Source organism: Salvelinus alpinus, chromosome 29, assembly GCF_045679555.1.
Source record: "Salvelinus alpinus chromosome 29, SLU_Salpinus.1, whole genome shotgun sequence".
Taxonomy (NCBI): Eukaryota; Metazoa; Chordata; class Actinopteri; order Salmoniformes; family Salmonidae; genus Salvelinus; species Salvelinus alpinus.
Genome location: NC_092114.1, coordinates 22,722,592 through 22,738,835, shown reverse-complemented (window position 1 = coordinate 22,738,835; position 16,244 = coordinate 22,722,592). Strand labels below are relative to the sequence as shown.

The following is a 16,244-nucleotide window of genomic DNA, read 5'->3' as shown; positions in this document are numbered from 1 at the left end:
GCTAGTTGTTGATAATCCTAGTCCTATTAGCAACCCATGCTAGTTGTTGATGATCCTAGTCATATTAGCAACCCATGCTAGTTGTTGATGATCCTAGTCATATTAGCAACCCATGCTAGGTGTTGATGATCCTAGTCATATTAGCAACCCATGCTTGTTGTTGATAATCCTAGTCCTATTAGCAACCCATGATAGTTGTTGATGGTCCTAGTCATATTAGCAACCCATGCTAGTTGTTGATGATCCTAGTCATATTAGCAACCCATGCTAGTTGTTGATAATCCTAGTCATATTAGCAACCCATGCTAGTTGTTACATATTAGATCTCCCCTCTTTCTGAATTTCTAATGGATATTTTCATCTCTCACACATAAATCCGTTTACATGTGCAGTGCGCTTTTGACAACAGGGTTTTCCTGCTAATTGCATTGTGGAACGGACATTTGTGCATAGCCCACTGCCTTGTGCGCATTGCTGTGCTTATAATGTAAATAAAAAATAGTTTATCAACATTTTAAGCTAAACATTTTGATCTGTTGCATCAGACTCATGTATGTATGTATCCTAGGCCTACTGGTTATATGAATTTGGGATCTATCGACCCACAACGAATCTGTTTTGGAATAGGCCATTTCTTTCTCAAATAGCTGACCAATACTACATGTCAACTTTTCTACTATGGGGGATAGTGGATTGACATAGACTAGTGATGTTGCTGTTTGTCACTGGTCTTGCTGGCTGAGGAAAAGTTAATGTGGACAGTTATTCTAACATCTTCAAAGTGCACATCAGAATTTAGTAAGAAGGACCGCATATGGTTGCATTCTCAACTGTTAATATGAATGACCATAATCGAAATGTGACTTCTGCGACGGTTCCCGGTCCAGAGCTTCCGGCGACGGTTCCCAGTCCAGAGCTTCGGGCCATAGTCCGGGCCATAGTCCGGAACCTCCAACGACGGGCCACAGTCCGGAACCTCCAACGACGGGCCACAGTCCGGAACCTCCACCGACGGGCCACAGTCCGGAGCCTCCAGCGACGGTCCCCAGTTCGAAGCCTCCAGTGATGATCCATGGCACGAAGCCTCCAGTGATGATCCAGTCCGGGACCTGCTACGAGGGTCCCCGGTCTGGGGCCTGCAACGAGGGTCCCCAGTCTGGGTCCTGCAACGAGGGTCCCCAGTCCGGGGCCTGCAGCGAGGGTCCCCAGTCCGGGGCCTGCAATGAGGGTCCCCAGTCCGGGGTCGGCGACGAGGGTCCCCGCACCAGAGGCACCACCAAAGTGGGGGGAGCCAGAGGTGGAGCGGGGTCTGCGTACCGCACCGGAGCCGCCACCAGGGTAGATGCCCACCCGGACCCTCCCCTATAGGTTCAGGTTTGTGGCCGGGAGTCCGCACCTTTGGGGGGGGGGGGGGGGGTACTGTCACGCCCTGACCTTAGAGAGACGTTTTATTTCTCTATTTGGTTAGGTCAGGGTGTTTCTATGTTTTGGCCGGGTATGGTTCTCAATCAGGGACAGCTGTCTATTGTTGTCTCTGATTGGGAATCATACTTAGGCAGCCTGTTTTGCCACCTTAGGTTGTGGGATGTTGTTTTTTGTTAGCTCTGTGAAGCCTACAGAACGTGGCGTTCGTTATTTATTTTGTTTGGTGTTCTGATTAAATAAAGAATCATGAACAGGTACCACGCGGCACCTTGGTCCACTTCTTCCGACGAGCGTCACACATTCCACCTGAATCATGATCAGGGGAGGGGCATTGGAGTAGGGTGAAGTTGCCCTAAGATGCTGATCTTGGGTCAGTTTTGCATTTCCCCACAAATGATTAAGATTGGGATTGGGGATAGGAAGCTGAACCTAGAACTATATCTAGGAGAAGCTTCCTCGTGCCAAGGTTGAGCTCCAAGGGATGGTGATGGCATACAGGACAACAAGAATGTTGTGTATTCTACAACTACTTCATTTGAATACAGCTCAAATGATTATCTGACTTTAGGATTGATTGGTTAGTGTCAACGGCAACTCTGTGGCAACTCAACACTTGATCTTACTCAAAATAAGGATTTACATAAAGGTATGAGTATTGGTGGTTTGGAGAGGGTTGTAGGGACAAGCGACAATGGGGACTATTTTGCCACTGTTAATTTACCAAGGGTGCTTTCACAAACCCTATAGTTCTACTCCAACCTAAGAGCCCATACTTCAGAGAACATGAGCACACTCACCAGCTCACATCCACAAATCCACATCACACAGGAAAAGGAATGGAAACTGTGTGAGAGGTCCACTTTCATAACATCTTTGACTCCGGTCAAAAAATGGAACTGTCCCAGAAAAACTTGCGAGATAACTATTTTTCTTGTCGAACACACTCCTGTGTTACGAGCACACATGGTCAATCCAGCAAATTGCATCTTCTTCGACGTGGTACTGTAGCCATATTTTTGTCAGAGGAAAGGTGGACCCTAGCAGTGTTTATTATTCAGGGAGCTGAGACTGAAACACACACACACACACACACACACACACACACACACACACACACACACACACACACACACACACACACACACACACACACACACACACACACACACACACACACACACACACACACACACACACACACAAACCTCTTGGCGCACAGATCCCTTTAGTGGGATCATTTTCGTCAACATCCGCTGAATTGCAGAGCGCCAAATTCAAATTAAATGACAAAAAATATTTAATTTCATGAAATCACAAGTGCAATGTACCAAAACACAGCTTAGCTTGTTGTTAATCCACCTGTCGTGTCAGATTTTGAAAAGATGCTTTACAGCGAAAGCAAACCAAGCGTTTGTGTGAGGACATCGATCAGTAGACAAAACATTACAAACAGCTAGGAAAGTAGCTTGGTCACGAAAATCAGAAAAGCAATCAAATGAATCGCTTACCTTTGATGATCTTCGGATGTTTGCACCCACGAGACTCCCAGTTACACAATAAATGTTTGTTTTGTTCGATAAAGATTATTTTTATATCCAAAAACCTCAATTTGCTTGGCGCGTTTTGTTGAGTAATCCACAGGCTCGTGCAGGTCATGACAGGCAGAGCGAAAATTCCAAATAGTATCCGTAAAGTTTGTAGAAACATGTCAAACGTTTTTTATAATCAATCCTCAGGTTGTTTTTAACATAAATAATCAATAATATTTCAACCGGACAGTAAACTATTCAATACAATAGAGAAAGAAAATGTCGAGCTACCACTGTCGCGCGCATGAACAAATCGTAGGACATCTGGCAGTCCACTGACGCGATGTGATAAATCTCGCTAATTTTTCAGAATAAAAGCTTGAAACTATGTCTAAAGACTGTTCATACCCTGTGGAAGCCATAGGAAAAGGAATCTGGTTGATATCCCCATCCTATAAATGAAGGAAAGGCAGGCAATGGAACAGGGATTTCTTTTAATAAAATAAGAGGCACTTCCTGGTTGGATTTCCTCAGGTTTTTGCCTGCAAAATCAGTTCTGTTATACTCACAGACACCATTTTGACAGTTTTGGAAACTTTAGAGTGTTTTCTATCCTAATCTGCCAATTATATGCATATTCTAGCATCTGGGCCTGAGAAACAGGCTGTTTACTTTGGGAACGTTATTTTTCCAAACATAAAAAATACTGCCCCCTAGCTTCACACACACACACACACACACACACACACACACACACACACACACACACACACACACACACACACACACACACACACACACACACACACACACACACACACACACACACACACACACTCACACACAAACCTTTAATCCTGTAAAAAACAACAGGATAATAATAATAATAATACAACGAGATGAACCTCCATTCTCTCCAACGAGCAGCCAGTCTCACACAGCAGTAACGGAAAATGAAACCTTACACACTGTCCACCAGAATTACCACAGGGTGAGTGTGTGTGTGTGTGTTGTGTTGTGTGTGTGTGTACTGAACATAGAACATGTTGCCAGAAGGTGTATGTGTGGTAAACTCTTGTATGCCTGAGCCAGGATAGAAAGATACCAGCAGCAGCAAATGTCCAGAGTGAGCTCCTGCAGTTTCTGACATGTACAGTGTGCATGTGTATACATTGTGTGTGTGAGTTATTGCATGTGTCTGCGTGTGTGTACAGTCTGAGCTGAGTGTCTGTAATGCTTTTTGTGACTGGATCGATGCAGCTCTTCCGGGGCTTGGGGTGACTGATGGGGCTAACAACCTGCCTTGCCCCTCTTAGACCTCCTGTAGTAGTTACTCAGTTACACACATGTGGTTTGGGGAAATGTTTTTGGTGTTTAAAAATTCTAGTGTTGTTTTTTTTTGTCTCCACTCCTTGAGATATACATTCAGGGTAATCGTCTCAAATTCTTATGATTTCAGAGTGTTGCCAACGTTACTGAAACCATAGCAACGTTGTTAGAGAGGCAGCAAGTAGAAGCTCTCCTTGGGACTGCTACTGGATAATAACCAGATTTTCATAGCTCTGCATACTTGCTCCGAGGTGAAGGGTAAAGTACATTTTTGAAACTATGGTCAGCTAACAGTCCCTCATTTTCGCTCTTATTCTCCTTCTTTCCTCTCCATTCATTTTTTATCTTGCATAATGCATATGTGGTGACACAGGAATCAGTGCATTAAGAAGCTGCTAGCTGCTGTTAACCAGTGATGATTTCTCTATCAGAGTCCATCATGGCCAATTATGGTTATAGGCTCTTCTGTTCTGCTTGATTGCAGCCATCCTCCGCAGACCAGACCATGTGACTACCACAGTTTACTGTTGCTTGATCACATCAACAGAAAACGCTCCCTTCCTACAGTGGCTATTGTGAAACTGACTGGTTCACAAAATACAAAATGGTGAACTTGAGCTAGTCTGGTGTTGATAGTCTTTTCTAAAGATGAAAGTTAGTGTATTCATATGTATGTGTATGTGTGCTCTGTTGCTCATAAAGGCAGGTTCCAGACCTGTGGCTGTCATCTCTTCGTGTGGTGATACTGTGTCTTTGTCCAAAATGGCACCCTATTCCGTATATTATGCACTACTTTTGACCAGAGCCTTATGGTAGTGCACGATTTAGGGGATAGGGTCCATTTGGGGCATAACCTGTATGTATGTTGGCTACAAGTGTCTTTCCACAATCTGAACACTGTCAGCAATTAGCAGAGTGATCAATAAGGCAGGAATGGGGTCAAATCCATTCAGTCGATTCAGAAAGTAATCATCTAAGACAATGAGAATGAATAATGATGACAATATGCTGATAATAACAACAACAATAATAATAATAATAATCATGAGTTAATAACATTGTCCTTCCAGGTCTAGCCAATCATTGTCCATGAGACCATACAGTTTTGTCTCTTTGCTCTGACGGATGATTTGATTGACGGTATTATTATTTGATGATTGCGTTTCATATTTAATATGTGTATGTTTGTATTTAAAAACGAGACCTGGGTCTCAATGTGACTCCCTGTGTAAAATACATGTAAAAAACATGTTTTTAATTAAATAAATGAAAGTTTGTGATCCGTCACCTTTTTCTTCATCTTGACATTCTTGAAGATCGCGTGGACTCTCCAGGTCTTGGCGAACATGGCGCCGAACGCTGTCGTATACCCTACGATGAGGATCCACGTTCGCACCTGCAACACGATGACAGAAACAGTCTCGTCAATAGCTGGCAAAGAGTTGGGCTTAAGATCTAAACAAATATCTAGACTGATCTAAACAAAGATCTAGACTGATCTAAACAAAGATCTAGACTGATCTAAACAAAGATCTAGACTGATCTAAACAAAGATCTAGACTGACAAGCTATTAGCATTTTTATTATCCGACAAATTCACCAAAAGCTCTAGAAGTGCACTAAAAATAGTTCAAAGTGAATGTGCAAACTTTGGAGGAAGTCCTAGACTTACATCATGGCTGTCAAACTTGTGAATGTGTGTTATTAAAAGAAGAAACATACTGTAGCAGCATCTACTTTCTTGAGATTTAAGGATATTAAAACGCTCCAAATCCTACGATGCCTACTGTAGCTAGGCAAAAACCATATTTAGAATGAGTTGTAACTAAATAACAGCAACAAACCTATATCCTGTAGTAACTCCCACAGCATCTCATTTAACAAGCTGGAAAAACACCACTTTAACACTCACTGCACTAAATGCTGTTTGTGTTTGTTTGTCTATTTGTTGAAAGACATTCTTGGAATGGAGGCACAATCACAATGTAGGCAAAAAGCAATATGTGGAACAGACCAAGGCAAAAGATTCAGCAGCAAGCTTATTCTCCCCCCAGTGTTGCCTGAGGAAAATAAGAAATCAGCCGGGCCCTTTAGCCGCAGGGGCCCCAGCAACCATGATGAAATATTGTGCTACCAGATGCCTGCAGCCAGCTCTCCTGGCGGTAACGGCCACTCTCTTTCTCCTTCCTATTGAGGAGCAATGATGCACTACATAAAATACTGGCCTGGTTTGTTTTGAGACTTAAACTGTAATATATTTTGTCAAATCAAAAGGTAACCAATCAGATGTTTCTGTAAGTGGGGTGAGGGAGTGGGGAAGGAGAGCAAGAGAGGGATGGAGAAAAAGATAAAGAAAAAACTACTATAGCAGCCATACAAAGGAAACACAGTGCATATTGATTGGTTGGATCACACACTTTGCCTCAGCTCCTCCTCTCTGATTTGACAGCCTCCATTTTGGATTGTTTTCGCTGAGGCGAGCCAGGTTGGCAGACAGGCACCCAATGGCAGTTGATACGTGCTGCGCCACCCGCCTAGCTAACATTATTTAACAGTATTTATCTCTGTGGAAACCAGGACTGAGTCCCTACTTCCTATTGGGTGGCACCCTACTTCCTATATAGTGCACAACTTTTAACCAGAGCCCTAAGTGCCCTGGTCAACAGTAGTGCACTATATAGAGAATAGGGTGCCATTTGGGACGTGAACCAGTTATCACTGTAATCAAACCTCTTTAATTAAACCAGAGGCTCAGATAGTCACGTTCAAACTGTTGCTGTGGGAGCAGGAGCTTAATATGTTCCATGTTAGGAAAGACCCAGTGACTGATCCAATCACCTCCCATTATATGAACTCCCATCACCTTTCTGAAGGGTGGAACATTAACTTGGATATCACACCTTTTAGAGGAAGGAGAAGAATGATAGCTAATAGCTAGTGTTAGCCTGGGTCGCACACCTTGTGAAGGGGATCAAGAGAGAATGCTAGCTGGCGTTAGCCTGGATCTCACAGATTTCGAAAGAGAGAAGACAGACGAGAATGATATAGTGTTAGCCTAGCATTAACCTGGGATTTTAAACATCGTTAGGACAGCAGATATGGGGTTAGAACTATACAGGTTCAATACTCACGGTGCACAGGGCCTCAAACTCTTTGTCGGACACCAAGGCGCCATCCAGGCCAAAGAGGAAGATGGAGGAGTAGGACAGCATTCCTCCCAGAATGATGAGGTTGTTCATGTAGGGACTGGACATCTTGATCAGTCTGTAGGGAGAGGAGAGTTACAATAACAGGGACAGGAAGTTCTGAAATTGTGAAAGGAACACAGAGTTCCAAAATTGAACATCTCAGATGTGACATTTTTCACATTGAAACACGTTTTTGTCTTGGATAATCTAAAGTGTGTTATCCCAGTTCCATTCCAAGTAAAATGTGAACACTATTTCTCCAAGTTTCTATCTAGATATATATTTTTTATTTAACTAGGCAAGCCAGTTGAGAACAACGGCCGGTTGTGATACAGCCTGGAATCGAACTAGGGTCTGTAGTGAAACCTCTAGCACTGAGATGCAGTGCCTTAGACTGCTGCGCCACTCGGGAGCCCTACAGATATACTGTAGCTTTCCTAAATTATATTTGACACCTAATAGGTGCATGTCAGATAAGTGCAAACTCTATTTACTTAAAGTGCAGTTCAGCAGTACCAATCCACATACACTATCTGCATTTGCTGAGGGGTGTGTTCATTAGTGCACACCGTAGCAAACCCTAGCAAAATGTTACGGAAATGTTAGTTTCTTAATGGACAGGTTTAAGTAAGTCCCTCCCCGTTTCTGCCAATTTGCTTCCGCTTGGTTGCTAGTGAATACACCCCAGGATGTTTTTACGTTACAGTTTAATCACATCACTTAGGACAGCATGTCCCAAACCATCGTGTAAATCACGACTCAACTGTACATCATCAAATCAATAGGTAGTAAAATGTGTCTCTAAATGCAAGGAGAGAGGAAAGCACAACACCCCATCTATGGTCCTGATGCTGCAGAATCAGGTATAATCGTAATGCACAGACTAAGGTGAACAACATGAGTCCCTATACACACCATGTCAATTAACCATATTCCTTTTTTCCATCTTGTGTTATTCATTGTATCCGCAATAAAGTTGATACATTATGTTATAGGGGCTATGTCCTGTCTAAAGACTATGGCTCTATTGTCCTGTCTAAAGACTATGGCTCTATTGTCCTGTCTAAAGACTGTGGCTCTATTGTCCTGTCTAAAGACTGTGGCTCTATTGTCCTGTCTAAAGACTATGGCTCTATTGTCCTGTCTAAAGGCTGTGGCTCTATTATCCTGTCTAAAGACTATGGCTCTATTGTCCTGTCTAAAGGCTGTGGCTCTATTGTCCTGTCTAAAGGCTGTGGCTCTATTGTCCTGTCTAAAGACTGTGGCTCTATTGTCCTGTCTAAAGGCTGTGGCTCTATTGTCCTGTCTAAAGACTATGGCTCTATTGTCCTGTCTAAAGGCTGTGGCTCTATTGTCCTGTCTAAAGGCTGTGGCTCTATTGTCCTGTCTAAAGGCTGTGGCTCTATTGTCCTGTCTAAAGGCTGTGGCTCTATTGTCCTGTCTAAAGGCTGTGGCTCTATTGTCCTGTCTAAAGGCTGTGGCTCTATTGTCCTGTCTAAAGGCTGTGGCTCTATTGTCCTGTCTAAAGGCTGTGGCTCTATTGTCCTGTCTAAAGACTGTGGCTCTATTGTCCTGTCTAAAGACTGTGGCTCTATTGTCCTGTCTAAAGACTATGGCTCTATTGTCCTGTCTAAAGACTGTGGCTCTATTGTCCTGTCTAAAGGCTGTGGCTCTATTGTCCTGTCTAAAGGCTGTGGCTCTATTGTCCTGTCTAAAGACTGTGGCTCTATTGTCCTGTCTAAAGGCTGTGGCTCTATTGTCCTGTCTAAAGACTATGGCTCTATTGTCCTGTCTAAAGGCTGTGGCTCTATTGTCCTGTCTAAAGGCTGTGGCTCTATTGTCCTGTCTAAAGGCTGTGGCTCTATTGTCCTGTCTAAAGGCTGTGGCTCTATTGTCCTGTCTAAAGGCTGTGGCTCTATTGTCCTGTCTAAAGGCTGTGGCTCTATTGTCCTGTCTAAAGGCTGTGGCTCTATTGTCCTGTCTAAAGTCTGTGGCTCTATTGTCCTGTCTAAAGGCTGTGGCTCTATTGTCCTGTCTAAAGACTGTGGCTCTATTGTCCTGTCTAAAGGCTGTGGCTCTATTGTCCTGTCTAAAGGCTGTGGCTCTATTGTCCTGTCTAAAGGCTGTAGCTCTATTGTCCTGTCTAAAGGCTGTGGCTCTATTGTTCTGTCTAAAGGCTGTGGCTCTATTGTCCTGTCTAAAGGCTGTGGCTCTAGTGTCCTGTCGATAGGCTGTGGTTCTATTGTCCTGTCTAAAGGTTGTGGCTTTATTGTCCTGTCTAAAGGCTGTGGCTCTATTGTCCTGTCTAAAGGCTGTGGCTCTAGGACCATTGACAGAGATTTGCTGTGGCTCTAGGACCATTGACAGAGATTTGCTGTCCTCTCTTCCCGAGGGATGTGTGTAGGGTGAATGGTTCACGTTGGTGGTGAATGAGGTGAGCCTTCCTACTGTATGCTGTTGCTATTACATGTTCATTATCATAGTCATACATCTTACATTATTTTACATTAACATACAGTTATCTGTATGTTAATTAAATTATCTGAAATTATCTTTCTCAAAATTGTTTGTATATTTTCCCATAAAATAATCTGTAATCTGAATATTTTGTACCCTAAAAAAAGGAAAAATAAATAAATATTTTTTTTTTAATGTGGCAACCCCACTGCAACTCCCCCGCAACCCCTAGGGGTCCTGACCCAGTCTTTGAATATCACTGGTGTAGGGTGTAGTTGACCCTAGACGCTGGTCTTGGGTCAGTTTTGCAATGATAGGATTGGGGAAGGAGAAGCTGATCCTAGATCTGTACTGAGAAGAAACTCCACCACGGTGACCTACTAGTCTGGCCAGTATTAGTACACCAAGTCCTCCTGACTTCAGAATCTGGAAAGGCTATTTGATGTTGACGATGCGTCGATATTGAAGAGGCTGTACTTTTTTACTGACTGGTCTTTCTCACTTTCACATGGAACAACCACTTCCAATACAATTGTTGGATTTTCAAATCCAAACAAAGTGAGGTCTCAGACTCTCAACCCCTCAGGAAAGAAAAAAACATTTGAGAAAAACCAATCAAACCTCTGCCCATTTCTGCACTAATACTGCATTTACAACGGAATCCTGTCCAGACCAGTGTGTCACAGATCTCCCTTGCTGTGAGCTCCCCTCCTCCCCCCATTCCCTTCCCTCTTCTACTGACCTGTGGTTGCGGTTCTTGATGTTGAAGAAGAGGAAGGCCCCTGCCATGAGCATGCCCAGAATGGTGATAACAGACAGGATGCTGTAGAGGGGTACGTTGATGTTGCGACGCTGCAGACGCACAAACGTACGGTCCTTAGGAGGCTCCACCCCTGGAATTAAGAGGAGGAAAGTAAGAAAAATAACTTTTACAGGGGAAGGATAGACAACCAAAATGAGCCCTCACCAGTAACCTATTTAACATTGAAAAACAATGTTGATTCAACCAGTTTTTGCCCAGTGGGTCTGCTATGATGCCAAAAAATATGTGAATGTCTTCCTCTTCATTCCAGGAGTGGAGCCTTCAAATTAAGTTACTTTCCTTTTTGTGGAGTTGTTTCCACATCATTTCAACAAAACAATGATATGTGATGACGTTGAATCAATGTGGAAAACTGTTGGATTTGCAAAAAGTCATCAACGTGACATCATTTGTTTTTGTTTTCACCCAACCTGAATTTACGTTTAATTCACAATAGCTGACAACTCAACCAAATGTAAATCCAAACTAGACGTTAAACTGACGTCTGTGCTCAGTGGTGATGTTCTTAGCCTGAGAAATGTATTGTAATCCACATAGAATGATTTAGATTTTAAGTTTGTCCACTTGCCCAGTGACTTTGATTCTATGTAAAGTACTGGACACTTCTACAGGAAGGATTGATCCAAAGAACGCCTACATTTGGCTACTTTCTTATCAGCTGCGTAAATGTACCTCCACACAGAATTAGTCGTTGTGGTCAGCTGTTTCTTATGCTTGTGCTTTCCTCTATCCGGCCTCTCCGTGCCAATCAATTCCTCAACTTACTGAGCTCTACTTACGACGTTTTGAGACATAGAAACAATTGTTTTAGCTGAAACTGTCCCAGATTGTGTGTATATGGGACAAAAGGGAGGAAGGAATTGGGGGTCACTGTGGTAATAGCCAGGAATCAAACAAAAGACAAATAATGTCAACACAAGCAAACATGGATACATAAAAAGGCTGGTAATGATTAAACATAGGATGATTGGTGGAGGGTAGCATTCTGGATGTCATTTGTCCCACTGAGGAGCTGTATTGTGTGTGTGTGTGTGTGTGTGTGTGTGTGTGTGTGTGTGTGTGTGTGTGTGTGTGTGTGTGTGTGTGTGTGTGTGTGTGTGTGTGTGTGTGTGTGTGTGTGTGTGTGTGTGTGTGTGTGTGTGTGTGTGTGTGTGTGTGAGACGTGTGTAGTGAACACACACACACACGGTCTGATCTACCTACCTTGGAACCTCATGGTGTTGTTAATAAGGTCCAGGACATCAGCAATAGCGTTGTACTCTCCGACCTTCACCTCCTGACCCTCTGTTAGGAACACAAACAGAGACGGACACATTAGTTAGGACAGCATGGACACCTCAGACAACTTCTTACTCTCAGTCCACTTCACAGGTCTCGCAGAGCATAACATTCTTTCAAATAGGCAAGACAGCACTTAATCCAATGCTAGGAATACTGCAGTGTGGGGTCTCATTTATGCCATGTGTGTTTTAGTGTGGAAATCAAGCTAATAGAAAGTATAGGCACTGGGTGAATGTTTTTGATACATTTTGGTTACAATGACTAGCAACAGTACTGTACTGGGGTGTATTCATTAGTGCACAACGTAGCAAACTGTTTAGCAATTGAAAACGTTTTGCAACGGAAATGAGCATTTCTTATTGGACAAGTTCAGGTTAGTCCCTCTCTGTCTCAGCCCGTTTGCTTCCGTTTGTTTCCTAGTGAATAAAGAAATTATCGGAGAGCTAGGTCTCCAGTGAAGAAGCCAATCATAAAAATAAAAGCAACAATAAATAAAACCAATTGCACGCTGGCATTTGTAACACAATATCCATTTACATTTTCACAGGTACAGTAAAATGAGTTTAAATTGTGATATATCCCGAGCCATAACACAAACCTCTCTCTCCTGAGTGATATTTAAACCAGCCATTTCCTTCAAGAGCCGTCTTAAAGACTGATATTGGTCCCACGTGTAATATAGGCTTTCCATTGACCCTGGCACAAACACCAGCTCCATCACTCTTTCTCATAAAACAGGGGTAAAGTTACACACAACACACTGGGGAGGAGGGAGAGGAGACAATTCTCTGTTTGTCTCTCTCTCTGTTTTCTCTCTCTAAGTAAGCATTTCACTGTAAGGTTTATACCTGTTGTATTCGGCGCATGTGATAAATACAATTAAATTTGATTTATATCAATTAATATGCATAAAAGCGTTGTGACTACTATGATCCTGAGCTGCTATGTTAGGGCAAACCCTTCACCAAACTTCTGAAATGACATTTCACGCCTGTTTGTTCAATTAACTCCTTCATCACTGTAAATCAGATTCAGATTTATACAACTAGCCTGAACCCTGGATGTGTTTGGCGTGACGACCATAGGAGCTGGCAAGACAGCATAAACAGATCAAGGATCAGTGCATTTCTGTAAATCACATTCAGATTTATGAACCAAGTGCCTAATAAGGTTCTAGACACAGTCTCTATGGCATCATGGTATAACAGGCTAGTCTATATGACATCATGGTATAACAGGCTAGTCTATATGACATCATGGTATAACAGCCTAGTCTATATGCCATCATGGTATAACAGGCTAGTCTATATGACATCATGGTATAATAGGCTAGTCTATATGACATCATGGTATAATAGGCTAGTCTATATGACATCATGGTATAACAGGCTAGTCTATATGACATCATGGTATAACAGGCTAGTCTATATGACATCATGGTATAACAGGCTAGTCTATATGACATCATGGTATAATAGGCTAGTCTATATGACATCATGGTATAATAGGCTAGTCTATATGACATCATGGTATAATAGGCTAGTCTATATGGCATCATGGTATAATAGGCTAGTCTATATGACATCATGGTATTACAGCCTAGTCTATATGACATCATGGTATAATAGGCTAGTCTATATGACATCATGGTATAATAGGCTAGTCTATATGACATCATGGTATAATAGGCTAGTCTATATGACATCATGATACAATAGGCTAGTCTATATGACAACATGGTATAATAGGCTAGTCTATATGACATCATGGTATAATAGGCTAGTCTATATGACATCATGGTACAATAGGCTAGTCTATATCACATCATGGTACAATAGGCAGGTCTATATGACATCATGGTATTACAGCCTAGTCTATATGACATCATGGTATAATAGGCTAGTCTATATGACATCATGGTATAATAGGCTAGTCTATATGGCATCATGGTATAATAGGCTAGTCTATATGACATCATGGTATTACAGCCTAGTCTATATGACATCATGGTATAATAGGCTAGTCTATATGACATCATGGTATAATAGGCTAGTCTATATGACATCATGGTATAATAGGCTAGTCTATATGACATCATGATACAATAGGCTAGTCTATATGACAACATGGTATAATAGGCTAGTCTATATGACATCATGGTATAATAGGCTAGTCTATATGACATCATGGTACAATAGGCTAGTCTATATGACATCATGGTACAATAGGCTAGTCTATATGACATCATGGTACAATAGCCTAGTCTATATGATATCATGGTACACTAGGCTAGTCTATATGACATCATGGTACAATAGGCTAGTCATGGTACAATAGGCTAGTCTATATGATATCATGGTACAATAGGCTAGTCTATATGACATCATGGTATAATAGGCTAGTCTATATGACATCATGGTACAATAGGCTAGTCTATATGACATCATGGTACAATAGCCTAGTCTATATGATATCATGGTACACTAGGCTAGTCTATATGACATCATGGTACAATAGGCTAGTCATGGTACAATAGGCTAGTCTATATGATATCATGGTACAATAGCCTAGTCTATATGATATCATGGTACAATAGGCTAGTCTATATGACATCATGGTACAATAGGCTAGTCATGGTACAATAGGCTAGTCTATATGGGTATAGAATTGGGATTCATTGAACAATGAATGAATCTTAACTGAAAACATAGGGGGAAAAACCTTATTCACACCTGGCTACTAAACTATAGGAAATGACTCAAGTATGAATGTATTTCGCTTGGCTTTCGTACACTAGTTGATGTAAAAAAAAAATTGCTACTATATAATAGAACTGGGCACATTATTTTGCTTTGTCAAAGGTCACAGTTATTTCCTCACTACATATACTGTAGTACCCAAGGCAGCGTCCCATGCGACTTTGTGTAATGTGATCTGTAGGCAGATGGGCTGAGTGGGTGTAGGGTGAAGTTGCCCCCTAGACGTTGATCTTGGGTCAGGTTTGCATTTTCCACAACTAATGGTTAAAGTTAGGATTGGGGAGGGGAAGCTGATCCTAAATCTGTATCTTCACCACAGAGTGGGGCTGAGGGTGAAAGACAGGCGCTGACAATCGGAACCTCCAGAAGGAGAATGAATGAACCCACAGTGAGCTGCTTCCACACTGCGTGAGGACAGACGACTGAGCTGAGGAGAGGATCATATTCTGGTTAAATATTTAGCCCAGGCAATCCCTCCTCTCTTTCTATCTCGATATCATGTGTCAAATAGTCGTTACCCTGATAAGCCGGGAGGGAGGGAGGGAGGGAGGGAGGGGAGGATGGGAGACATAATAAGGGCATGATATGAATGGAGGGAGAGAGAGGAAAAGAGGAGGATGTGGACAAAGGGAGGGGGCAATAAGAGGAGAGAGAGAGAGAGAGAGAGAGAGAGAGAGAGAGAGAGAGAGAGAGAGAGAGAGAGAGAGAGAGAGAGAGAGAGAGAGAGAGAGAGAGAGAGAGAGAGAGAGAGAGAGAGAGAGAGAGAGAGAGAGAGAGAGAGAGAAAGGGAAGAAAAGAGGGGGAAACAAGAGATAAATAGGTGTATGTCAAGGGGGAGGGAGAGTGGCAGGAGGAGGGAGTGTTATGCCTAAGGCTAAGTACTCATGATAACATTTCTCTCACAGCACTATAGAGCAAGCCCTCTCCAGTTCACTGATGATAACATTTCTTTGCTTATCCATGATATGACTGCCAGTTGCCTTCCAATTGAAAAGCTCCATCACTCCCACAAGCAAACAGGACTGTCCGCCCTGTGGGTTTCCACACACACACACACACACACACACACACACACACACACACACACACACACACACACACACACACACACACACACACACACACACACACACGCACACGCACACGCACACGCACACGCACACACGCACACACACACACACATGCACACACACATACACACAATTTAAGCTACCACGGGGAGAACCTCTGCAGTGGGGTAGATAAGATTGGGGGAGAGTGGATTAATAAAAACATGTTGGTGCTGAGGGAGGGTAGGGCCAGGGGAGCAGGGGAGAATCCCCCAAATACAGATCACATTTCTGGGTAGAAAATCCCACCCGGCAGCCCCCTGGTTCACCTGCTGTCAACAAACACTGGCTGGATAACTAGGACATCATCATCAGCCAGACAGCAACCGCAGCACCACCCAGTC

At 42.7% G+C, this 16,244-nt stretch overlaps 1 protein-coding gene across 1 annotated transcript in view; it reads right to left on the bottom strand.

Annotated features, from left to right (window-relative positions):
• The window catches only part of LOC139559318 (gamma-aminobutyric acid type B receptor subunit 2-like), a 440,826-nt gene that overhangs the window by 167,225 nt on the left and 257,357 nt on the right, over positions 1 to 16,244 (bottom strand). The window contains exons 9-12 of the mRNA XM_071375209.1: positions 11,955 to 12,035; positions 10,671 to 10,821; positions 7,415 to 7,547; positions 5,572 to 5,679 (exon numbers count right to left, since the gene is read on the bottom strand). Coding sequence (XP_071231310.1) covers positions 5,572 to 5,679; positions 7,415 to 7,547; positions 10,671 to 10,821; positions 11,955 to 12,035 — 473 coding nt within the window. The remainder of the gene's footprint in view (positions 1 to 5,571; positions 5,680 to 7,414; positions 7,548 to 10,670; positions 10,822 to 11,954; positions 12,036 to 16,244) is intronic.